We start from the raw sequence: 25,860 nt of genomic DNA, 5'->3' as shown, positions 1-25,860 counted from the left end.
TATATAAATTGTATTTCGAATAAATTTTGTATTATTCTTCTATGTTCTATCTTCTATGTTTTATAGACCGTTTTGTTATTACTTCTACTATTAGTCATGTTATCATTTAAATGTTGTGAGATATGCATATTACAAAGGTTGTAAAAGGTNATATATATATATATATATATATATATATAAATTGAAATGATATATATATAATAGAATTGAAGTTTTTCTTTCCCATGTTAAAAGAAATTCAATTACATATCTTTTCATGATATAAAGAATGAATTTATGTGTAATAATTACATAAAACATTTTAGAATAATAAATATTCTTAGTAAAATTTATATATATCTTACACATGGATAAGAAAAGATTTCAAAAAAATGTACGAAAATCGCGTTTATGCGAGTAACTCGTATTATTTCTCTATATTTACTGCACTTTTTGTGCACCAGTGCAGGAAGTTTATCTGTAAAAAAACCTATGTACATACATATATATCTTTGCGCACCCGGCATAACCTGCATTGTTCATTGCCGTCCACTGCGCTGAAATCTGCGCGATTTTAAAGGAGGTTAATGATAAATATTGCCTCTCCTTTCACCTTGTTTTTGTCATTACGCTTAATAATAATAAGGTAATTCAGTGCTGTGGAAAATACGAATTTAGCATGTTTTGCGTCCGACAAGCATTGCGTTTCGGTACACGTTTGGCATGTGCTCAATACTCTTCCATGTTGTACTATCGTTGTACTCCGATTATACATAAACTTAGTGGCACATCATTCCGTCAAAATCGTCTCATTCATGAAGATGCCAGTGATCGCAAGGAGCTAGGTAAACTGGAGGGAAAGATGAAACTGATGTTTACATGTAAACAATGCAAAACGAGAAATAGTAAAATAATATCAAAGTTGGCGTATGAAAAAGGAGTGATAATAGTGAGATGCGACGGTTGCAAGAACAATCATCTTATCGCCGATAATCTAGGATGGTTTGCAGACCTGCCCGGAAGAATAAATATTGAGAAAATTATGGCGTTGAAGGGAGAAACCGTGAGGAGGATAATGAACGATAAAGATGGTTACTATGAAATTATTGCGAAAGAGGGATTTAATGCGCCTTCTGAGGATTCGAATGCAGAAGCAAAGATAGGAGACTCCAATAATAACATGTGCTCTGTTAAAATTGACAAATCAAAAACATCAAGGGAAGACTGACATTTCACTTGAGATTTCCGATCAAGAGCATTAAAAGGTAATCACACAGGCGAGTTTTCGTAAGGATTCCATTTATAAATTTATTGTATGATTTGTGCATTCTTGTAACACGTAAACTTAGCTGATAGATATAGTCGGAAATTATTTTGATGTTGCAGGAGGAATATCGAGCAATCTGATACAATTATTTGCGTTTATATTAGAGCACCATGGCAATGATCGAGATATTGTAAGAAAATATTGTAATAAAATAGAGTGAAAACTTCTGTCTGCGGGTATATAAATGTTATTATACAAAGATTTACAAACAGAGGAAGTACACAAGAGATCACACATGTAAGCGAAGACTTTACTTGTGCAAGCTCTTTTACAAACTCGTCTATTGTAAAATCTGCTGAAAAATATATCTTGGCAATATCAGTGTTCTCTTAGAAATAATTCATGTATATATCATCTATATATATGTTAGGTTTTCAATATATTGTAGGATTTGTCAATCGGCACTGTTTTTATTAATATAATTATCTATATATTACTTGAATAGTTGATAACTTTGCTATCAATGGCAAACCACTCGTTTGGCACAAGGATACATTATTCGAGATGATTCATTTCATTACATTTTTATTAAAACTGATTACGATATTTCCTTTGTGTATAATTTTGTAAAAAAATAAAATTAACAAGACACTTTTGCGAATAAAAATATATCAAAACAGTAATTCTTATGTGCCACATCTGCATTTATTAATTTGCATAACGAATAATGATGATTTTATAATCTTTTAAGTATCGCCTCATTATAGGTGTATAATTTTCATATATGTCAAATATACAAGTAGTAAAGAAATAAAATAATTCTCAGGACACAATTGAAACTTTAAAGCGTTTAGAGTTCATATTAAATGATATACATGCTAAATTTTAGAATACTTCCAAGTGTTTAATGAACCGTATCTCCCTTTAAATACTTTCAATTATTAAATTTATATTGAGGCAACAAAACTGACTTAAAAACACTAATTGTTGTAAATATACAATATAAATTGTGTGTATTAAATAATTATAAGATTATCCAATTGCGATGATTTAGATTCAACCGAATCAGGATGATCTTCCCTAATATCATCCCTAATAAAGTACTCCTATATGCAAGTATTTACAAATACATACATATCATCTGCGTAGACTTTTAACCTGTTTTTTTTTTATAAAATCAAAAGTATTATATAATTATAATAATACTAATATATAAACTATCTATATATACTATTATATAATAGCAATTTTTTTTGTAGAATAAAATAGCAGGAAGAAATATTAATGTAGTGGTAGAGAGTATAATACTATAGTGTGGATGTATGGATGTGTGTGTATACGTGTGTGTGCGCGTGTGGTAGTAATAAAATTATGATAATATCTAATATTATAAATTTCTAAGTACACCAATATATTAAAATATTAGTAGAGACTTTCACATTTTCGCGCGGTGATTTAGTCATCAGTTTGGTATCGATTAAGATATACGTCTTCGCAAGATGGAAGACTTTTAGAAGGCACTACATTTCTCTGTGTGTGAATCAGTCTGTAAAATGCACTTATAATCACTTTTAGCTTTTTTTTTTAAGTCTTTCTAGTTAGAAAATACCTAGTTAGAAAATATCGTGAATAGGCACAAATGCGTCTGGAATTTGTTAACGTTGAGACTTTACTAGATATCACGAATGATTTATATATTATTGATATTACGGTTATGATTCATAACGCGGCAATTAATAAGACTAGTGTCTCTATAAATACATACAAAAAGCGAGCAAGATCACAATACGTGAGAAATATTATCTTGTATTGTTCCTAATATTTCGCGGTGTTTCGCAATAATCTTACAACATATGCGTTCTTCAAAGCGAGAACTTCTTTTTTTGATATTCTAGCCACGCAGCGCAGACTAGCATATTATTGTATTCCTACAATTAATTGCGAAAATATGAGAGAGAGAGAGAGAGAGAGAGAGAGAGAGAGAATATCCGGGATGCAAACTTGAGTGGAATTTCGGTCGTTAATACTTTTGGTCGGTCGACGTTGTGTCGATCTACACCCTTTTTGGTTTCGATACGATTGCATATTCGCTGTTGTTGAAGACTTTGTGTTGCGGTCCGCCGGCAGTGTTGCCGACGGGAGCGTTATCAGACAGATCCGTTTTCTTCCGAATAATACCGTATCCCAGGTGGCTGTCGTCGGCTAATCTAACGGCGGACATATCCTCGACGATATCGTAATTCGACCACGCTGGATTGACGAGATTGCAGTTGACGTTCTCCCCGTGAGATACGTTGGAATGCGTGCCGTATTTATACTGGCTGAGTTTCGACACGGAGCCGAAGCGTTCCAACTTGTCGTAGTCGGACTCGTCCTTGGCGATACTCGCCGCCGCCGCCGCGATGATCTCCTTGCTCTTGCACGAATTCTGGAATGACGGTGCGACGGGCATCATCACCTCGTACTGGAAATCGTCGTTCTCGTCCTTCTTATCTCTCTCATCGGGCACGCCCGAGTTCACCCTCTCGGTGTGATGCACGCTATCGATGCCGTGGGTCTTCCACGCGTCGTTCCTAATCTCCACCAAGTCATACGGGTGTCTCTCGTCATCGTCGCAGGCGGCACTATCGACGATCGCTTTGTGAGATAATTCCGGCGAATTAGCCTGACTCAGTGTCCTATACTCCCCGCACGTCGGCAAGTCGAGGAACTCCGAGTCGGAGGTCTTCCTCTCCAGGAGATTACCGAACATGTACTTTCGCGGCGGCTTGGCCGGCTTGGACTGTTTGCCGATCGATCTGGTCGACGAGGTGGTCGACTCCACGCCGCTCGACGACGAGCTCATCTGCTTCTGGGAATTTTGCGAGGAGAAATCAATGTCGATCAGGTTACTGGAATTGTTCGGCGAGGGAGGCAGGGCCGCCCTCGAGCCGGGTTCCATGGACAGAGCCGCGTGATACTGGGCGTCGTTGCAATCTATGCTCGGATTGTTCTCCTCGTTCAGTAACTTCTTCATGGACCTCATTTTCGAATACATGCACCGGAAGATCTCCTGCTGGCTGCTGTGCTCCAAACGGAAGGAGCCCTCCCCGGACTCGCACTTCCTCCCGGCCTCGAAGATGAACTTGCCGTCCCGGTATCCGTATCTCCTGATGTACCTGTACGGCCATGTGAACAGCACGATGTCACCGTCCATCAGCTTCATGTCGACCGCGGCGACCACTAACGTGTAATTCCTCGCTTCCAGTCCGCATCGCTTCGACGCGTCCGTCTCGACGACTTTAACGGAGAATACGTCCTCCCCGCTTGTGCAATACAGATCGTTGTTCTCTTCTATCGTTTGATTCGACACACTGTCCTTGAAGGCGACCAACTGGAATGCCGTGATCCACTGGGTCATCTCCAGTTCCGAGTAACAGCCGAAATAATGTATCCCTGACTTAGTCACCACCTGCGTGAGACAAACTCGATAGTGAACGTGGTGTTTTCTCAGGATAATGACAACAGTAAGCAGATAGATAAGATATATATATATATATATAAGCAATGATACAAGAAGCAGGAAGAGAGAGGGGGGAGAGAAAGAACGAGAAAGCGAATATACGTACAGTGAAGACATGCGACTGATTGCTGGGAGCAATTTTGATACAAGCGTCCAGGGTGACGATACGTGGGGAATGAGATTGCAGTATTGCTTCCTCCTGATTATCATAAATCTCGACGCGTTTAATCCCATAATTGCTTGTCCTGAAAAGCTGGCAGAATCTCTTGTGCCACGTTTTCTAGAAACAGACAAACAAGGAGGCACCAGGTAAAACTGAGAGCTTGTTCGACTAACTTATCGAGCTTGTGTTTACACACAGGTATATATATATATATATGTATGTATGTATGTTTGCCTGAAGTATGTTTCCCATGATACAGAGACTGACGATACAAGGGAATTGCAGTGCCCATCTTGACAGGATATGGACCTTTCTAAAAAAAAAAAATTGTCAACCAACCGCTGGGAAGAGGCGTGTACTCACAGGCATGTCATACACATATACCTGCCGTAGATCGAGCAGTCTAACGGAAGAGGGAATGGAGGAACATGGAAAAAAAACAAGGAGGAGGGGGCGGAGAGGACGGGTCGTTCACAGATGATGCGCCGTCCCGTTATCGCGTATCGCGGCAACCTAGTGCGTCCTGAGTTATCTCAGCGCGACACCAACCTTGAGTTGGCCTAACATTCCCTGCGGCGGCAGCAGGAGAATCCCTTGCATCAGAGGCTCCTCGGGCTCCATTGCGGCCGATTAAACATCGGCGACGTCGCGAAGTCGTCGCTCCTCGTGGGCTCACGGAGGGGCTCGTCGAAACCGACGCCTTTGTTCTTGCGCTTGTCTCGCGGGAAGGGAGAGAAAGAGAGAGAGAGAGAGAAGAAGCAGACAATTCTCGCACTTTCACTCGGACCTTTCGTCGGCCCTGCCGCGTCTCGCTTCCCGACTCTCTCGTACGCCCCGGGTTCCGCAACGTGTTGTCTCGCTCGCGCGTGATCTGACAGCTACTACGGCCGAGGCGGTATTCAGCCCATGGTAACGTAGGACGCTTGACGATTTCACGAGAACACGAGGAGGCGCGCACCAGCCAGCGCGAACGGGACGGGCGAGGTGCAGGTACGTGAGCTTTTCTACGTAACGCTCGCGCATAGTTAAACCCGACGAGACAGCGCGCGACACGTTTGCAGCCGACGATCTTCCGCACTGTCCGCGCACACTGCCAGCGCGATAGCGCTTCACGAACTGCACATGCGAACGCACGATGTCGTTCGAATCGCCGAGCCGCGCGCCTCGGCCTCTAGCGACATCGACGGTCCACGGGAGGTCGGCGCTGCGAAATTTTATTTACCGTGTTATCATATCATCCGGCACACTTAATACATTAGTTATTTGTATTAATATCATGTTTATATTATTATTATTGTTATGTTATTTATATTAATATTATTTCTATAATATTAATATTGTATTGATGTTATATTAATATTGTAATTATTCACGTTAATGCTATTGACGTTATACCGGGAAAAAAAGGATCATATAGTAAATTTGCCTATATATGACTATAGTCATCCACGAATGTAAAAATACTGTTGTTTATAAGTTATGTGCAAATACGATCGAAGTAAATGTTTCTGACTATTTGTGCTTCTGACAGCGCGTATCTAAATTTCAAATGTTAATATCCCGGTAAGCAAGAAATCGTTAACACAACGTTAACGCAACTAATTACAGTAATATTTTATAACATGTAACGTTTTCAAATATGTAGTTCTTAATGTTGCATACAACGTCATTGTTAATAATATTTGATCCAAATATTAAAGATAATATTTCTACATTATGATTTTAATATTTAGGAATATTATATTATCAAGCAACAGTTTAAAAACATTTATAAAATATTATGGTAAAATGCGTTTCTGAAATCAATGTTTCGAAAGATTTATTTAATGTTTCTTGCTTATTGGGATTTAATTAGTTATAAGTCCGGCTGATTCAAGTGGGCCGAATGGAGCTTCTAAATTTATTAATTGGCTCTCCCCTTCGACCTCTTGCACTTCTAAAATAATTCTCAAGAGTAGAAATTGATTTGAAACTTTCCGCGAGGAAGAATCTTTCGCTTTCAGAGTTCCTCTCATTTCAGTTTTTTCATATGGCATGCGCAGGAATTTCCAGCAGAATACAAACAATGGGTAATGTCCTTATCACACATAAAATCAGACGGAGAGAAGTGGTAGACCGCAACACATATTTATAACCTTTCTGTTCCGTCTTCGCCTTCCGTCAGGAGATACCGAATAATTACGGCGGACGATGTAATAAAACCGAAGCATAATAAAACAAAAAATACGTCCGAAGTCCATTGCCATACCCTTATTTGACTTTTTATTCCTTGTACCTTATATGTTCCGCTGCCTTTTACAGAAAATCTAACCAATTCCGCAGTAGGGCGAATATCATTCCCAATGATATAATAATAATTGCTATTGTATAATATTAATTTTATTACGTTAACGTCGGTTGAACAAAGCGAATATCGTAGACATCGCGAAAACTTCTTGTCTCGTCGACGTAAAAAATTTCGTATTAAATTTAACACGATACAATTTCGATCCGAGCGTAATGCTTGACCGTTTTACAATAATTTTCCGATCCGGCCGGTGGTTTTGCTCATCCAGGCCAATGATTCACCCCATTCAAGTCCCGATGAGATTCGATCGTTCCCCAATAAGTTATTGAAGAATCGACCTTTCCGCGAATTCGCGATACTTGTTACGAGCCCGCGACGCGCTCAGTCCGCGATTGCGTTTCGACCGAGCTTTGACGAAGTTCCGGTTAATGCGATAATAATGAATCGGCGAAAGTAATGAACTCATTTATCATTGAGCGATGTCCTGCCTTATATATCGACCAGTCCGCGCGTCGTGTCCCAATACGATCTGTCAACGGATATGATTTGCGTCCTCCTCCTCGCGTGGATCTTGAATTCCGGCAATGCCTTCAATGACTTCCCGTCGCTCATGTCTGCGAACGCCTCGATGGGTACGGACGAACTCGTGATTACCTATCCGTTTTTTCTAATGAGTGATTTTCTTCTTACCGTCGCGACAGTAACAAGGGAAAATTCTTTGAATCAGCGGTCGTTATCGATAAGGGCTTCTTCGATAGTAAGCATGAGTATCGCACCACTGTGAAGACGATTCACGAATTCGTCACGAATGTCTTGAGGGAAGAGATACATTCGATTGATTTGGATGTGCGCATCTTCCGTAATACGAAAATTAATAATTTACGAGGTAAGAGTAATGCTCAGTCAGATCAATCTTCATGTGTCCTTTCCGTTTACACCGTTGTGCAGAGTGTGCCGTCCACCTGTTATTATCGCGTTCACCACTTGTGTGATTTTACGCAGATTTTATATCCGAAATATCCTACACGGAGAAAACAAGTTTTGCCGCTGGACCAAGCAAATTATTTGCTAATACAGCGACAGCAAAAGAATCTGTTACACGGAAAAAATAGTTTTGCTGTCGTAGCAAAACATCGTTGCGATGGCAATAAAATTCAATTTGCATAAGCAAATTATTTTGCTGTCCGTATATCCAGCAAACTAATATTTTTAACAAATCTTTCTGCTGTTCAAACCAATTTGTTTTGCTGCCACTATATTAACAACAAACAATTTGCTGTTTCAGCAACATTTTTCTCTCCGTGTGTCATGTGTCTTAGTTAATTTGATCGAGGAGAAATAATATTTCTTTTTTGACGTTCGACGCGTGCGAAGATTTCACGGTGCTCTTATCGGTGGCAACGTGCCGCCTAACATGGAGCCTGCACGAAGCTGCGAGTAAAGAAGAGCTCGTGCATTTGGCAATAACAGGTACGTACGAGGAGATATTAAACAAAAATATATTAGATAGTCCTCGTGTTCCGTCTCGTCGGGACGAATGTAGATTGCTCTAAATTACGCAATTAGTTCAGTGATGATTCGCGACTAAAGTGTTACTCGCAAATATTGTTATCTATTTTTGCCTCGTTATCTGGTGTCATTCGCGAGATTGTGCTGCGTTGCATCGCGCGTTTCGACTGATTCAACACAGCCAGATGTGCCAAATTTGTGTGGGGAAAAATTTTGTGATAGTATTTTCTTAAAGTGAGAATTTCCTAATCACGGATCCGGGCAGGAAGCGGAATCAATAATCGTAATAGCCGGTTCTTTTTTAATCTAACTCAAATAGTATACCGAAAGAAAAAAAGTGTTACATTCAAGTAAATATTTGCTAAGGAATATTTGGGTAATTAATTAATTGAATCCAATCAATTACTCCAATACATCTTAGCAAATATTTACTTAAATGTAGCACTTTTTCTCTCGTTGTACTGAAATTTTATAAAGTCTAATTTTAGTTCCGAATCCCTGAGTCTAATAGACAAATTCAGAAATAACTTGACTGCGTGAACCCTTTCGCCCACTTTGACAGTAGTTTTTATCTTGAAGAACGAGATTGCCCGCGATTTCCTGATTCGGAGGGTGTGAGCATCCCTTTAATACCGGCGGGCAAAGAACTGTCCCAGATTTTCTACGACCTAAGATCTCACGACATTCTGGACTGGAACAATGTCAACTTATTGCACGACGACACGTTTGGTGACGCAATTTAATTCACCATATTATAATCGTCCACCTCTTTCCCTTAACTAACATCGTTCTTCCTTAACTCGCTTCTTGTATTATGAATTGTAGACAGGGATACAATTAGCGAAGTTGCCACAGCTATATCGACCCCATTGCCGAACAAGAAATTCAACATGGTCTCCAGATCGTTGTTCGTCTTCAAACACGCCGATTCCCAACGTAACAGGAAATATTACATAAAAGAGATGCTCGAGGACTTTCATGTAGATCAACTAGGCAAATACTTCCTCGTAATCGCCACGATAGAGGCAGCGTTTGACGTTATGGAAGTTGTAAGAGACAAATCGGCAAAGTCTTGTCATTGTTCCGCACGCATTTCTATTTGAGAGCAAAGGTGAAGTTGCGGACTTCGCTTTCGCTCAGCACCGCTTTCGTGTTTCGAGCTTAACATTTTCTCACGTTTTCACTCGTTTATCAACATTTTCGAATGATTTCATACAATGTGCTTCCGAAGGCGAGGGAATTGGATATGGCACAGCCAGATAGCCAATGGTTGTACGTCATCACCGACAGCGTAGTACGAAACGCTACGAACATTACCAGTTTCACCGAATTCTTGTCGGAAGGTGCAAACGTGGCTTTCGCTTACAATTCGACGGACAACGACACGCATTGCGATGTAATTTATTTGATTGATTCCCTGTTCGATTTCACGCACAGATTTTAACTGCCTGAGAAACCCTCTCGCGTTTTCGATAACCGTATCGTCAAATTTCTCCAAAGAGAAGGGGAAATCTTATGGCCAACTCTGAAAGGTTTTTTCCCATCATTGCGTACTTTTAGGCGAAACATAATGAAAATTGTCTTTCAGGCCAAACTAATGTGCCACGTCCAAGAGTTAGTTTCAGCTCTGGCTAATGCTTTAAAATTGTCGCTGATGATTGAAATTGAGTTGTATAATCATGTGAGCGACGAGGAGTTCGAGCTCATTCGATTGAACAAGCGCGAGAAGCGTCGGGAGATTCTGAAAAATATTCAAGTTTGTGTACCTTCGAGAATTGGGCGGCATCTCGATCGATAGTGCGCGAAAGTGATAACTCGTAATTTGACTTGAAAATAATTTTTTTTTTAATTACAAGCGCGAACTTACCGAAGGGGGACAGGCATACATTTCTGGCAATGGCTCATACCTGTTCAAAAATATGCTTGTATTTTTATGTAATTATAATTGTACAATGTTGTCTCGCATCGTGTGAGAGACTTGGATCTCTCCTCGAAAATCGGCTTAGAAGCGCTAATTTACGAAGTATCATCAAGTATCACTATCGAAATGTTCTCTTGACGGAAGCTTTGTACGCGCTGCGACTATTTTCCGCAGATAAAGCTTGTCGACGATACTTTCGCCTCGGGCGGCAGTTGCGGCAAGTGCTTGTTTTGGCGATTCGCCTCGGCCATAACATGGGGCAATTTCTTCCTTCACGGCAAGAACATCGCGCACTTGATAGATTCGGGAACGTGGATTCCTAGTCTCGGCTCAAATTTGACCGATGCCATCTTCCCGCACATTTCTTATGGATTCCGAGGGATCAGTATGCCAGTCGCCTCGTATCATGTACGTGAAATGTAGAACCCGGGGCATAATGGGAATGCTAAAATTTAAACAAGTTTTAAACGTATTAAAAATAAATAAATCAACTTTGTTCTAGGCCGAAATATTTTTTGGACTATCCACTTTAAGAAAAACAAATTTTATAGTTGTAGTAATATTTTTGGAAAGAGTTATCGATCATATCCCATTACGCCTCGTGATTCCATTATGCTTCAGGTTCCCCTACATTATTCTCCGTATAAATCGTACGTAGGGTAAGTCGCGTCCTTTCAGAATCCACCGTGGCAAACTATCTCGCTCAACAATGCCGGTGAGAAGGAATACGGCGGTCTGGTTTTCGATGTTATAAAATACCTAGCCACAAAATTAAACTTCACGTACACCGTACTCAGTCCGATGAGCAACCGGACGCTAAAATTTACGCAGAACGAGACCAAAAGCGAAGTGGTAAGATGTATATATGACAATGTTCATATCTCGTTAAATTCTTCATCAGCATGATAGATTTGTACTTGCCACTTTAAGCTGCGATATACAGAGAAAAAGATTTCTTTGGATTTAATACAATTTCCTTAATTGAAACACATTTGTCTTTCGGGGTGGAAAAAACGAACGAATGTTTGATTCAACAAGCAGGATTGTTTGGTTCCTCAAACGATAAATATCTTTACGTCAAATAACATTTTTTTTTCGTCTAAATGTTACAAGGGTTTTCACAAGCGATATATTTTTGAGATATTTAGATTAGAAGTGAACTAGATAGTAGATTAGAAGTGTTTCGAACCAAATGCTTCGAATGTTTCTAAAAGGTGTTAAAATCAAATACAAGAGAAATACCGTCGGAAATAATAGACATGGTTCGCATGAAGAAGGTCTTCCTCGCAGCTTGCGCTTATACCGTGGATGATCGCGTAAGAGGGGAGGTCAATTTCACACTACCGATCTTTATTCAGACGTATAGCTTCTTAACCACAAAGCCTGGTCAACTCTCTAGAGCGTTGCTGTTCACGGCTCCCTTCGCCAAAGAGGTAATTCACGGTCCTGTGATGGGCCTCCATTATATTTTCAGTAAACAAATAGCTTAGTAAATAAAGTAACAATAAAATAACGAGATGAAATATAAAATCTAATAACAGACTGAACGTATTGAACAATGAACCCTGATGGAAATATTTTGCTGAAATACTCTCTCAATTGACCCAATTTCATTAATATACGTAGTTTTCCGTTTAATTCAGTAAATTTCATGATATCTAATATTTCGAAAAGTCTTTTATTACTTTTCAGAGTTATACTTTAATTTTCATTATATTTCACAGCATTACATTGAATTTTATGATGAAAATTATGATTTACTTTGAAATGTTTATTATTATATATTTTAGTAATTTTTCAGTAACTTTCATTAACCTCATAACATACCAGTGCTTGAATACAAGGAAAGTTAAAGTATATTGTTGAAATTTACTGAATTTAACTGAAAACTGCACGTACATCGACGGAATGACGGTGAAATGGGATCAATTGAGAGAGAATTTCAGTAAAATTTTCAGCATAATATTTTTATCAGGGAGGAAGTGAAAATTTAATAATAATCATCAGCATAAAATTCGACAGAGATTGATTTGGTATTGTGTTTGTCAAAATGCGTACTTAATAGCTATTTCTTCTTCTCTCTCTCTCTCTCTCTCTCTCTCTCCCTTTCCTTCTCTTCCTTTCTCCGTTCAACGTTTGATCTATTTCACATAAGATGTATTTCACGCGTTTGTACATGCATGCCTTCAAGCGGGCTAGTTTTGCTTCCAGACATGGGCCTGCCTGGCAGCATCTATTATTATAATGGGCCCGATCTTGTACCTGATTCACAAGTACAGTCCGGGCACGAAGACGGTAGGGCTCAACTCGTCTTGGCAATGCGTGTGGTACATCTACGGGGCTCTTCTTCAGCAAGGTAGTCGTCTTTCGCTTTTGACATCGTTACGTTCATTTCGCACAAGGTACCTTTAAGTTCACCGGGCCGCCTCTTTCGATTATAAACCGATTATGGAGCACTTTTGCTCTTTATCCATAGGTCGTTTTTTTTTTGGTTTTTTATTGGTTTTCGTCGGGAGAAACTTGACCCATCCTATGTTTTTTTCTCTCGTCAGTGCATGTATTTCAGCGAATCATAAGAAGAATTCTATACTCCTCGGGAGGAATGCAAGGCTGCGTGTGAATGATTTTAGGGGGAATGTACTTACCCCGTTGCGATAGCGCGCGTTTGCTGGTAGGCGTCTGGTGGTTGGTCGTTATGGTCGTGGTAGCGACTTACTCCGGAAGTTTGGTTGCATTTCTAACATTCCCGAATATGGACACCGCCATTCTGACGGTGGACGATCTCATCGCTCATAAAGGTAAGGTAACCTGGGGCTTTCCTAACGGCAGCTTTCTGGGGGAGTACCTGAAAAATGCAGAAGATGAGAAGTATCATATTATATGGGAACGCGCCGAAATTCATAATGCGACACAAGCAGCGGAAGTTATCGAAAAGGTGAAGGCGGGCAAACACGTGTTAATCGATTGGAGGAGCACGTTGAGGTAATCTCACGGTATAATGCGATTAAGACAAAGTTTAACAGAAACAAAGGAAAACAAAGTAAAATATTTGAGACCGATTAAAATACGCCTTGTACATGGGAAGAGATTGTCAAGAAGAAGAATTGCCAAGAATATTGGATAGAATAAACATAATTATCTCGTCAAACACTGTAACGTTTTCCTGAAAAAAGTCGCGCGGAAAAAAGTACGCCTCCGTAAGGAAGAGAGATATTCAGCCATTCCTCATTTCAATGCTTTATCATGCATATCGTCATAGTTACGAATTAGCGCGCTCGGTAAAAACGACAATAATGACGTATCGCCCGAACAGGTTTCTGATGAGGAACGACCTATTATTGAATGGCGGATGTTCCTTCTCTCTGAGCACTGATGAATTTATGGACGAGCCCATAGCGATGATCATCGGGCAGAAGAGCCCTTACACGAAAATTATCAATGCAGAGTAAGAGCCAATTATTGTTCGGCGAATACAATAAATTTCCAAAAGATGGTTCACGTGATATTCTCGATTTTTCGAAACGCGATTTCTTCATATCTTAAGGTCGATTCTCGCTATACGGTCAGATCACGGTCAAGTCGTGGTCACAGATTTTTTATTCCCATTCACGCTTTCCGATCATCTGATAGTCTTCCGTCGGCCTTGTAATACTGTCCATGTCAGAACCTTGTTTCAAATCTTGTTTCAAAATTCTCTTTAAGCTCTTGTAACGTTTTGCCATATTACATAATATTATAGAATGTGTGTTTGAATATTTATAACACAGATAATGAGATACATAACTAATCGCAGTTTTTATTCTGCTATTTTATTCCGTATTTTTCATTTGTACGAAGTATCGCAATATTTTCAGCGAGAGGAGTTCAAGTACAAATTCTACACTTGCATAAATATATTTAATAAGTTTCTCGTCTATCTCAGATGAGAAAGGTAAGTTCTCTTTCGTTTCTATCGACCGTCTGCTGATTGTCTCTTGATCGTTTTGCATTCTCACTTGACGATCATAGCAGGACCGTCGCGGTTTAGATTTCTTCCGTAGAAGCGTCCTGTGACCGTCGCTTGATCTGACCGTGGCCGACAGTGTGAATGCAAACTCGAAAAAGCATTGAATTTGATGGCAACGATATTTCGCGAATCCGCCACTTTGCTTGAGAATCGACTTCGTCATTCAGGTTGCATCGCATGCACGAGTCCGGATTGATGAACAAATGGATAACGGAGCAAATACCTGTGAAAGACAAATGCTCGGACGGTTCCGTCAATCAAGGCGTCGACGAGCGCAAAGTAAACGTGTCGGACATGCAGGGCATATTTTTCGTGCTTTTCATGGGTAACGTTTTTGCGAGGAGTGGAAATCGCTCGGGAAATAATGATACCTCGCGAGTAAGGCGATTCCCCTCACTTTGCTCCCTTTCAGGCGTGGCTGGATCCATATTTCTCCTATGCTGCGAGTTCCTCTGGCACGGACAACAAGTGAAGAAGCGACGCAAGCTTCAGCCTTTCCTCTCTTGAGATTCCGATTCAGGAAGACAGGAGATCGGACCTTCCCGTTTCGACGGACGACCAACGTGTCGTTAGTAAAAGTTCCGCGTATGCAATTAGATTTTATTATATCACTTATATTCCCTGCTGATTGAAGGGGACTGCTCTCTATTATAAGCGCAACGTTCCTCCGGCTTAACGACGGTTTAATTAAAGGACGTACCTGTGCTATGTATTTTCTCCTTCTTCTCACTACCGCCTATTCTTTCGCAATGGATCACTCGCTCATTCGGCTCCACCGCCGACAACAATTGACCTGAAAATCTCGGACTGCTCTCTTATTTCCTGATAAAAGTATACACGCGAGTTTAAGTCCCCCCTCCCGAGGGGTCAGAAAGACCGGCTAATTCGCTACGTAATTACGCAACGTGGAATCAACGGTGAAAATTACACACATTTCCGGCGATAATTTTTTCCCCCGAGATATGTTACAAATAAAATTCTACTCTCTCATTTACATCGAGAGTGCGATCCCATCGGAGCACGAAGTCGATTAATCCCCAAGCACCGGCCGCCAGCACCGTCGGCTCTAATACCGCGCGGCGCAAATTGCACGCTCACCGGTCCTGATTTTGCCACGCGAAGCTAAAAGCTTCCAAAAAATGGGCAGCTGGCTCATTATATCATAACAACGTCCAATTGATAGGTTCAACTTCGTATCGCTCGCGAACGGATGCCGATAGTTCCGAGCTCGTTCGAGCAAATCGGACATCAATCATCATCAACCTGTCACGAAATCGTTCCGCGCGCGTTTCAGACGCTCGGTGAACGACACGGTGTGTGTGTGTGTGTGTGTGTATCGAGAGGCTGAGGATGGTACGCGCGGTATATACGTGCCGATTGAACGGCTGCTCGGTATCGATAATAATCGGTCTTCCACGGGGAAGAAGAGAGCGCAATGGCACGGAACAGGACAAGACGAGGAGGCACGCACGGAGAGCCCCGCTGGCGTGCGCGTAATAATGAGATCCGCGTTGCTTATTGTTGCAGCGATCGCTTGATCCTGAGCTCTGCATTTAGCGATCGTCCGTGACGACGACGTCGTTAGAGGCGGAGGTGGCGACGGCGCACAGTTAGGTCGAAATTTCGTGTTTCATAAAAAGGTTACATTCGACGAAATTCGAACCGATTTCGGTGCTTTTTTTTTCTTTTCTAATGAAAGCCGATCAAATTTAGAACGACTTTGTCGAAACAGAATTTTTGTTTTTCGCTTCGCTTCTTTATTAAATCAGACATGTAAAGAAGCTGGATTTAGAGAGATTTCGATTAAACGGTAGATAACTCGTTCGATATCTTATCTAGTTTAACGTCAAGTAGATATTAATACTGATTTTTTCTCATTCGATTTCGTACCCGATTTTCGGAGTGTCAGATTAAGATACTCACCAAGCTGATTACAAATATATATGTAATATATATGTAAATACACGTGTCTTAAGGTGTAGTGATTTACCGTTTCAAAGGAAATGAGACCCATAGATTTCAATCCTGAACAGATGGCGATTATTTCATCAGTCGGGATTGAAACTTTTGGAGTCCATTTAAGATAAAAGTACCAATACCTGGGACACATACCCAACTGTGGACATTCTTGTTGTCTTGGTCTTTAAATACGAATGTTTAATCTTTAAACATGAAATATTCGTATATATTCAATATATGTACATACGCTATCTATGTTGAAAGTTTCAATATTCTTCTTATTTATCTTATTAGACCAAAACAACAAGAATGCTCCAAATTAGGCATTGTACTTTTACTTTAAAACATGTATATTTGTAATCAGATTGTGCTGAGTGATTTTAATCCGCTACTGGGCGCAAAATCGAGTGGGGGAAAAATGGGGAAGCAGCATCTCGGCAAAATTCTTTCGTGAGCTGCCATTAAAAAAAAAAAAAAACATCATCGAAAATCGGTTCAAATTTCGAGACTGTAGCCTTCTTTGAAACACGAAATCTCGCTCGACCCCGTCGTGCGGCGGTGGTGGCGGTGGCGGTAAAAGTCGACGCGGAATTACGCAACGTCTTATTCGCGGGGATCCTCCCACTCGGATCAGTCGAAAGCAAGATCTCCTCGCTCGGTGCGGCTCCGTTTGCCGACCGCTACTACCGTTATCGAGCGCGATATCCGCATATCTTCGGATAACATTTGTGTTTCTGTGAGGATAAACGCGCGCGCGCGCATCGATCGCGCATCGATCGGCGGAGGAATGCCGTCTCGCGTCGAGAAAAGGTACGCGCTCCGCATTTGCAGATCGTAAATTGGACGCATCCGAGGACCGTGTCCCTTTGCACCTTCGCGATCGCACGAAGTCACGATATTACAATATTCTTCCTTTCAAAACTCCGAGGGGGTTGCACGATGCCACGCTAATTATATAATTACCGCACAGTCATAAATCAAAGATCGATCACTACGTCCGCTGGAATTCATCCTTCCACTCAGTACCCGCCGTTCTCTTTCATCACCTTTAACGTTAAGTGGTACAAGGTGCAAGGTGTAACGGCGTTTGGAAATCGGAGCCTCGCGGGAATGCCGAAAACGTAATTACGAGCGAGACACGACGAGATAACGTCGCTCGCTCGCTCGCTCGGCGCGGGAATTAAATTATGTAAAAATCCCGAGAGGAAGAGAGGAATCGAGTGGCGGCCGGCGGCAGCGGCAGGGAGGGAAGCTATGTGCGCGATTTAACGGGGATTACGACCTTAGCACTTAAGAAGTTGCGGTAGTAATCGGCGGGCTTCGAGCGGGCCTCGTGCGGGCCTCCAGCGCTCCTCGGACGGGCCTCGAGCGGGTCTTAATCAAACCTCGGCGGCGGAGCTGGCCGGCCTGGCCGTATCTGACCCGCGCGCGTTCCGACGCGAGCCAGTTTCGACGTAGAACGCGAACGACTAAGGCCAATCCTAATAGAACCGGCTAGATCGCGTCCCGGACTCCGGCTCGGCGCAACGATCACGGAGCAGCGAGGAAGCAGCGACCGGAAACGATGGACAAGCCGTTGCACTGGATCGTGATATTGCAGCGTACGTAAGGCCGTTTCGATTACTTTGCGACACAGCCGTGGTTTAGCCGTAGTAGATCGGTCCAATCAGGATGGCCGGCCGGCCGGCACATTTTACGCGCATCCGTGTCTGTGAAGAGAAAAATAAGCCGAAGCGATCTTGAATTTTTATCGATGCTATGTTGCAGCAGTGTCGTCCGCGTTCGCTTATACGCAGGATCCTTGGTATCGCGGGGATACGAAGCGTCCGGTGGACGTGATCACCGACGTCGTCAACGATCTCGGGGTGAAGATCCTTCAGCAGTATTCGAATCATGGGAACGTGGCGTTCTCGCCCACGGGGGTTGCCTTCGTGTTGGCTGCGCTCTACGAAGGATCCGCTGGTAGAGGAAGCCAGCAGATCCTCGACGCCATGGGGTTACCAGCCAACCGGGACGTCACCAGGATCGGCTTCAGGGATATTCATCGACGATTGAGAGTAAGATCCGAGAATAATAACGAGAATGTTCAGGGCATGTCAGAGACATCCGGAGGATATCCCTGGTCCTCAGACATCTCCGCATTGAAAAATGAGTTTGATTGGATCTGCAAATTTGGTCCACGAGACCAAAACTTTCATTTCCTTCAATCGAAACGTATTTGATTGTCCATTGTTAGGTAGATTCAACCAAACTATTTTTCTAAACTCATTTTTTAGCGTACGACGGTCTTTAGCCGCCTTTTTTTCCAACCAGAACGCGTTCGGTTGTCCATTACCAGGTAGATCCAACCAAACCCATTTTCCAGTGCGACCAATTTTGTTCTCCAGCTGCGCGATCCAACGACCTGGCATCTGTCTAGAATATGTAACTGTAGATTTCGATCAGGGTGTAGAGAGTACGTTAGAAGTAATTAGTATTCGCATTCACATCTCGACGTTCGCTATTTGAAGAGCTACCTGAACGCCGATGGGTTCTTGGGCGGGCTGACGCTGAGCCGAGAGAACACCAGGCTCCGGCCCGAGTACGAGGACGTTCTCAGGTTTTACGGCTTCGACCTGTCGAGCATCGAGCAGGAGGCGAATGTTACCGTTAGCGTGGAGGACGCGTCGACCGAGCCGTCGACTTCCACGGTCGACTTAACTTCGCTCCCGGTCGAGACGACAACCGGGAGGAGTGCGACGGACACGACGACGGCCACGACGACGATGTTAACCACGGATGCCGCCGCGACGCCCGCCCTTGCCTCGGCTGCCGCGGAAACGACGACCGTCCCGTCGACCGCAACAGCGGCCGCCACTCAGCAAACTGTCACGATACCCTTGACTGCCGACGTGCCAACAACACCGGCCCCAATTCCCGGAGCAGTTTCTCAAAACACTCCGACGCAGCCCGCGAATTCGCTGACCACCGTTACTTCCGACGAAAGTGCCCAGCCGCCGCCCACCGGCGCGGAAAACGTCACGCCGAATACGACGCCGACGAACACCGGACAGGCCTCGACGCCCTCGACGGACAGCCAGGCTAGTTCGAGCACGGTGATTATGATTGTACTCGCCGGCAATCAGAGTACCCAAATGCCTACGGTCGCCGGTGATACTGCGACGAACGAGTCTGCCGGCTCGACAGAGTCGGACATAGGAAGTATGAATTCGAACGTGCCGACGACGACGATTCAGACGCCGAGCGGCGAATTCGGCACGACGATGCCGACGACGAGCCGCGACACCGAGGTTCCCTCCACAGAGATGCCGGTCGCGACGACGAGCACCGAGCAACCGATGGCCAGCACGACGAACGCGACCGTTACGACCGGCGAGATCTCGAATACCGCTACCTTGAATTCTCCGGCTCCCATGACACCGATTACTCCCGATACCGCGAACGTGACCATCCCGAATCCCGGCGCGATGACGGATAACAGCATCGTCCCGAGCACCGAGCCGTCCACGACGACGAGCACTCCGGCCGGAGATGATGCCTCAGGAACGACTGCCGCGATCGATCTTATGACGATGACCAGTGCCGATGGCGGTACCACACCACCGGTTAGTCCCGAGGGACCAGAAGCGACAACAATGGTATCACCACCTGTGCCGGTGAACGGGACCTCGGGAGACCCCGCCGTAAACTCGAACAGTTCCACCGTAGCGAGCACCGCCGCGTCGATTGATAATCAGACGGTCGCGTCTCCTCTCGTCGACGAGAATACCGTCGCGATCAGCCGGAAGAAGAAATCGATCGGGAGCGGAGTTACCGGATCGAAGATGAGGGACGCAACGGACGACAATACCGTTAAAGGCGAGTCGACGGACGATAAGCCGGCGGACCGACGCGTACGTAGAACGAGGAACCCGCGCGGATACTTTTCCAGTTATCCAGGTACGGTCAGTTGTCGTTATCACCTTTCTCCGACACGCGCGTCACAGATGCTGCGAGTCGAACTGCGACACGTGCGGATGAATATTGGCTTCCTTCCGCTCGTCCCGCGGAAAAATAGTGCCTCCCGACAGATTCGGTATTGTATCTCGCACGAACGAAATATTTGACACGATCGAAGTGATCCCTTCGACGTTAGGAAATTGGAGAGAATAATCAGGGTAAAGCGGGGTAATGGCGGTCAACTAAGGGGGAACTCTGACAGAACTGGTGAGAAATGTCGCGTTCAGGATCCGCTCAATGCAATGGATATCACCGTGGATTGCGCAAATAAATTAACCACGCTGCAAGGATCCATCAGTTCAGAAAACCAATATTCCTATCGTATATTAGAAGGTTTGGGGGACATTGCGGAAAATAATGCAATAATTTAGCATGAGTAAATGCACCGACTTGCCACGCTTCTTTAGCATCGATCTTTACATCAGAAAACGATGGAACGAACTTTTCGCAATAGCTTAACCGTGAACGATATTAAGATAGCGGTATTTTGTCTGATACTTCTTTCGGCCCTCCGCAGAGGACGGAAACTTGCAGAATTCAATTCGTATCGAGCACAGTCGAGATACAGAGATGACCGGTATTACCCCATTATCCCTTATTGTGCCTTAGAAAGAGAACTTTCTCATAAAACTACAGGATCGATGAGGCTTGGGCCGTGTTGTCTTTCAGACGAAGGCATCTGGATGCAAGATTTAGACATTTGGAAATCGTACAGCACGCTGAGCCCGAGAGAATCTGCCGAAGATTCTACGTCGGAAATAGCGTTTCTGGTGAACGGTTGCGACGTTTATTCAGTGTCAGGCTCCAGATACATCGCCGTGCTGCCTTTCGCGTACTTCCCGTCGTTGCACGCTGTCGCGCTCGAGTTTCCTCTGGACGTAAGTCTAAACGAATGATCCCCGATGCGCCGCGAAGCAATTTGTCTCAAATTAAACATCCAAATCTTTTCTATTAACTTTCGCAAATTGGAAGAAGAGATATTTAAGGAGGCTCTAACACCGAAGGCCGTATTTTCAGTGACGCATCAATGGCACCTTTCATACATTTATTATTTATGAATTATCAAGAAAGACGATTAAGCGACACGCGAAAATCATTGTTGTTCTCTTAATATTCGAGGATCCGCGATACAATATCATACTCCTGATGCCAACGGATAGAACGGACACGCATCGCCTGGCGAGGGATCTCAGCGGGAAGTCGTTGAGATCGTTGAGGAAGCGATTACAACCTACTTGGGTCAGGGCCACCATACCTTCGTTCATGTTGCGCGGTTTTGTCACACTGACGTCATTTTTACAGAGGGTAAGTGTGAGCCAACGTACTCTGTCAATGTCGCGTTACAGACACTCCGCGACCCGCACTACAGGCTAAGCGCGCCTGTAGTAGTCTGTAGCTTTTGTCATTTCTCATCTCCTTCTGATTCTACTCCAAAAATCTCAAAGCGAGTAACTTGCTGTTTCAGAAAAATTCGAGCGAATTTTGCTTATATTTTTATTTAAACCTCATCTAAACAAAATCCTAAGAAAGTGATAAAAAAAACAGAATGATCAAAAAGACTAGTCACATACTTTAATTTGTCGATTACTTTTAAAATATTTCCCCAAGAGAGATATTTACACGTAAAAAGACGTTTCTTAATGTCTCGTAAGTTAAGAAACTCAAAATTTTCGTTTATTTATTTAATTATTTCATCATTCTGGAGAAAAATAAATTCGAAATATGAAGAGATCCACCTTGGAAAGTAAATCCTCTTGGTACCTATGCTGAGTATTGATATAAGGGAAATTTACGCCCAAGAATTACGCGGCGAAAAGAGGCAAAATGTAAAGAGAAATGCAATACGAAGAATTGCGAGAAAAATATCAAGACAGATACGCGAGAGTTGTTTTCATATTTGCGTCAATATTTGTTAGGATTTAACCGCAACCGTCTCGCTTCTTTTTCACTCGTTTCTTCCGCAGTTGGGAATCTCGGACGTATTCGAGCCGAGGGTGGCCGATTTATCACCCATGACAGCCGATCTCGGCGTATACGCCAGGGACGTGCAACAGAGTATAGGGGTCAATATAAGGAATTATATGAAACCCGACCGAACCCATTCTCGTGAGTCGTCTAATGTCGCATCATTTCCCTCGATCGTTCCACCTCGAAGGGACTATTATCGATATCGATCTGCAGGTTCTTTTACTCTACTACGCTTTTAATGCACTATCGCACTCCACTTCTTTTCAATTACCCGTAACGGTAATCGTTTCCACTCATGCATTCATCGCTCCTTAATGTGTACATCCTCAACTTAAAAGCGCAATTAGTATAATTCCACGGCGCGCTACATATATAATTCTTCAGGTTCGCGTTTCACTCCTCCCGATCTAAATTATACATTTTTCTCGCTTTTTGACGCTTGTAAATTGTTTCCTTTCTCTCTCTCTCTCTCTCTCTCTCTCTCTATCTCTATTTCTCTCTCTAGCTTGTAAATAAAATAATAAATACGTCATTACTATCATTAGACGTGAACCGCGTGTGTCCAAGCACCCGTCTATCAATTGAGCTGACGAGTTTAGGTTAGCGTCTGAAATTACCCTCGACGATGGGGTACCCTGGATATGTTCCGGGTGTTCGAATAAACGACGGCGCTAACGATTAACTAAACACGCATGCGAGGCCGAGAATGCCAGGCGTTTCGCGGTAGGGGAAACAAGCGGAGCGACGTTTCGTCTGTCGAGTCGCGAGATAATGTCCGAAGAAATAATCACGTTGACGCAATATCCGGCATTGAACGAGTGAAATTGCGACGTCACGCGCGCGCGCGCGCGCGGCTCGAGTGCTCTCCAGAAATGTGCGCATTATTTGTAAACCATTTTCCTCCACGCGTGGTGAACACGCGTTCGACGCGGTGGGCTCCGACCATTATTACTCCGGCATCATACCTGGCTCGTTCCTGTTTACCTTTTCTCTCTTTTCCGCTATCGCCTGGTCCATCCACCGTTGCTCCTCCCCTTACGTTCCGCTAAATTGTTATTACTTAACGTCGCCGTAGTTAACGACGGCGCATGCAAGCGCTCGTTTCCGCGCTTTGAAGCGCGCCGTCGAAGCCGTCGTCTCCGCAATTACACGAAAACGTTTCCGATTCTTATTTGCAATTGAGAAACCGCCGAAGGCACGCGGCCGTTAAGCCGGCTACTCGTCTGTCACGATGCTCGCGCCGAGTGTCGAGTGCTGTCCCCTGAAAGAATCACTGAATTGGGGCTTCTCAGCACGTGTCTCCAAAAAAAATTGACAATTCAGTTAAGCGTCTTTTTGATTAAAAATTTTTATGAGAAAGATATAAATTTCATTTCGCAAAATTATCAATGGGTCCGAAATAAGGAGAGCGAAAAAGATATTTACTTGGTTTATGAGAGTTAAATCCGTCGTTGTTTAAGCGAAATTAATATCTTATTACAATAGTATATATATATATATATACAAAGAAATTTTGACCTTCCTTGTTTTGACATAAATTTCAATTTATAGAATAAGTCGTATTAGAGATTTCGATTACGCTCGATTACGCGTCGCGATATGCAAATTCTCCGCCCAACGCGTGCGAGTTCGTAGCCGGGCAAAATCTATTTTCTTGCCACTGAGCAAGACTATCGATTACCGTCGAGAATATTCTCAGTATTGTTGTTCAGTTCACTGAATTTAATTGCTGATATCCTGCTTGAGCCCGCAAAGGAAGTCAATAAAAAGACCTTGCGCCATCTCTTTTTACATTCACCGGAGGATTCCTGAATCGTTGTGGCGTTGCAAGCGTTTCTAAGAAATCCTTCTTTCGACCACTTCTTCGCTCCTGCATGCCCCTTCTCTCAAACAAAGAGGAATGACTCGATAAAATATTAAAAGAAAAAACTGCTACTTTAATTTATACGTATAGTTATTCATCTCTGTTGAATCATTGTAGCGTATCGGTAAATTAAAAAGTAAAGACAACATTGACAAACCTTAAAAAAAGAGTTAAGAAAATAGTGACGTTATATGTAAAATATCACTCAATTATATTTTCAAGTGACGATAAAATTATCCGTTCTGTATGTAACTAGAAAAGGCAATAGATTTCGTCAAGTCACTACTCAACGAGAAATGACTCACCAAATCGACGTCGATTTGATGTTGATTCAATGTGAAGTTCTCGCTGGGTAACGATAACCGTAACTTTCGAAAAATCGAATATCCTTTTTACCTTACCGGGTACTGTCGCTCCTTTCCTCTCGAGGACCCACCGTCTTCGTGGTATCGAATTTCATAGCATTTATCCTCGGACAAGAACTTTTGTCAACTCGGTGAAAGGAAGAGTGTGCTGATTAGTCTAAGAGTTAATGGACCGAAGGTCCAAGAGTCTAAAACTAAAGTGTAAACACTAACAAACACAGATCATACCGATCGATCGTTTCGAAATTTTCAATCTTCTTTCGCTAATTAAAATAACTGCATTAACTATAACTAGATAATGCTTTAATCTACTTCAAACATCTTCTCTCTCCCGATTCCTCCGCACTGTGTAGAACAGCACGGGAAATAGTTCTTGCGTTATGCACGGTCGAAAGGCTGCATCGGCAAACGTGCGGACAAAATAAAAGTTAAATTGTAATGAAACATTTTTCCTGCATTTAAAAGGAAATTCTCCGCAGAGAGGTTTCTTTATAGAAGCCAGGCTCCATTGAGCGCGTGCCGATGCGGCTCTAACGCATGTCCAATCAGTTATTGGAGAATAAGCAATATATCTTACTGAAAACGCAAATTCAGTAATAAAATCGTGACGAAGATAGCCCGGGCAATTTTCTAAGACCGGCCGTGAATCTTTTCAGGTAACGGTCTGTTCGAGAGAGCCGGTCCGGTGCCTTTCACGGTGATGCATCCCTTCCTCTACTTCATCGTCGATACCGAGACTTCGGTGAGTCTAATCGCCGGTCGAGTGGACGACCCGCTTAATTCGAGAATATTGTAGGAACGTATCTACGGTGCTTGAGATTTAAATAAACACTCGTTTATTCGGCGATACTTATAAATAGTTTTATACTTTATAATGTAGACTCCCCTCTCTCTCTCTCTCTCTCTCACTCTCTCTCTCTCTCTCTCTCTCTCCTCCTAGTTCGCACGCAATTATTATCGAACATTACGCAATTAACGTTGTGCTCTGTACAAAATTCCTATATTTGTAAATAAAGAAGTATAAAGATAAGAAAGAGAGGCAGTGTGTGTGTGTGTGTGTGTGTGTGTAAC

At 42.9% G+C, this 25,860-nt stretch overlaps 4 protein-coding genes across 4 annotated transcripts; 3 read left to right on the top strand and 1 right to left on the bottom strand.

The window, feature by feature from the left end:
- The first annotated feature begins 377 nt into the window (after window positions 1-377).
- On the top strand, window positions 378-1,630 carry LOC106750807 (DNL-type zinc finger protein-like). Its single transcript, XM_014631400.1, has 2 exons — window positions 378-1,244; window positions 1,366-1,630. The coding sequence occupies exon 1, from the start codon at window positions 659-661 to the stop codon at window positions 1,205-1,207; it is 549 nt and encodes a 182-aa protein (XP_014486886.1). The 5' UTR covers window positions 378-658; the 3' UTR covers window positions 1,208-1,244; window positions 1,366-1,630.
- Window positions 1,631-1,731: 101 nt separating this feature from the next.
- Window positions 1,732-6,006, bottom strand: LOC106750806 (docking protein 1). The gene is made up of 3 exons (XM_014631399.1): window positions 5,461-6,006; window positions 4,855-5,028; window positions 1,732-4,697 (listed from the first exon to the last, which is right to left on the bottom strand). The coding sequence occupies exons 1-3, from the start codon at window positions 5,530-5,532 to the stop codon at window positions 3,300-3,302; spliced, it is 1,644 nt and encodes a 547-aa protein (XP_014486885.1). The 5' UTR covers window positions 5,533-6,006; the 3' UTR covers window positions 1,732-3,299.
- A 1,733-nt stretch (window positions 6,007-7,739) lies between these two features.
- On the top strand, window positions 7,740-15,141 carry LOC106750757 (glutamate receptor ionotropic, delta-2-like). The gene is made up of 14 exons (XM_014631293.1): window positions 7,740-7,830; window positions 7,926-8,084; window positions 9,287-9,436; window positions 9,533-9,756; window positions 9,963-10,103; window positions 10,296-10,463; window positions 10,803-11,036; window positions 11,307-11,480; window positions 11,987-12,061; window positions 12,840-12,984; window positions 13,259-13,610; window positions 13,942-14,073; window positions 14,802-14,959; window positions 15,047-15,141. The coding sequence occupies exons 1-14, from the start codon at window positions 7,740-7,742 to the stop codon at window positions 15,139-15,141; spliced, it is 2,298 nt and encodes a 765-aa protein (XP_014486779.1).
- A 2,989-nt stretch (window positions 15,142-18,130) lies between these two features.
- Window positions 18,131-25,627, top strand: LOC106750815 (serine/threonine-rich protein adg2). Its single transcript, XM_014631414.1, has 7 exons — window positions 18,131-18,194; window positions 18,364-18,650; window positions 19,104-20,532; window positions 21,262-21,470; window positions 21,712-21,897; window positions 22,557-22,698; window positions 25,446-25,627. Exons 1-7 carry the CDS (start codon window positions 18,158-18,160, stop codon window positions 25,583-25,585), a joined length of 2,430 nt encoding a protein of 809 aa, XP_014486900.1. The 5' UTR covers window positions 18,131-18,157; the 3' UTR covers window positions 25,586-25,627.
- Window positions 25,628-25,860: the final 233 nt, after the last annotated feature.

Source organism: Dinoponera quadriceps, unplaced genomic scaffold (genome assembly GCF_001313825.1).
Source record: "Dinoponera quadriceps isolate SergipeBrazil2010 unplaced genomic scaffold, ASM131382v1 scaffold5021, whole genome shotgun sequence".
NCBI lineage: Eukaryota > Metazoa > Arthropoda > Insecta > Hymenoptera > Formicidae > Dinoponera > Dinoponera quadriceps.
This window is presented reverse-complemented; position numbering and strand designations above follow the sequence as displayed.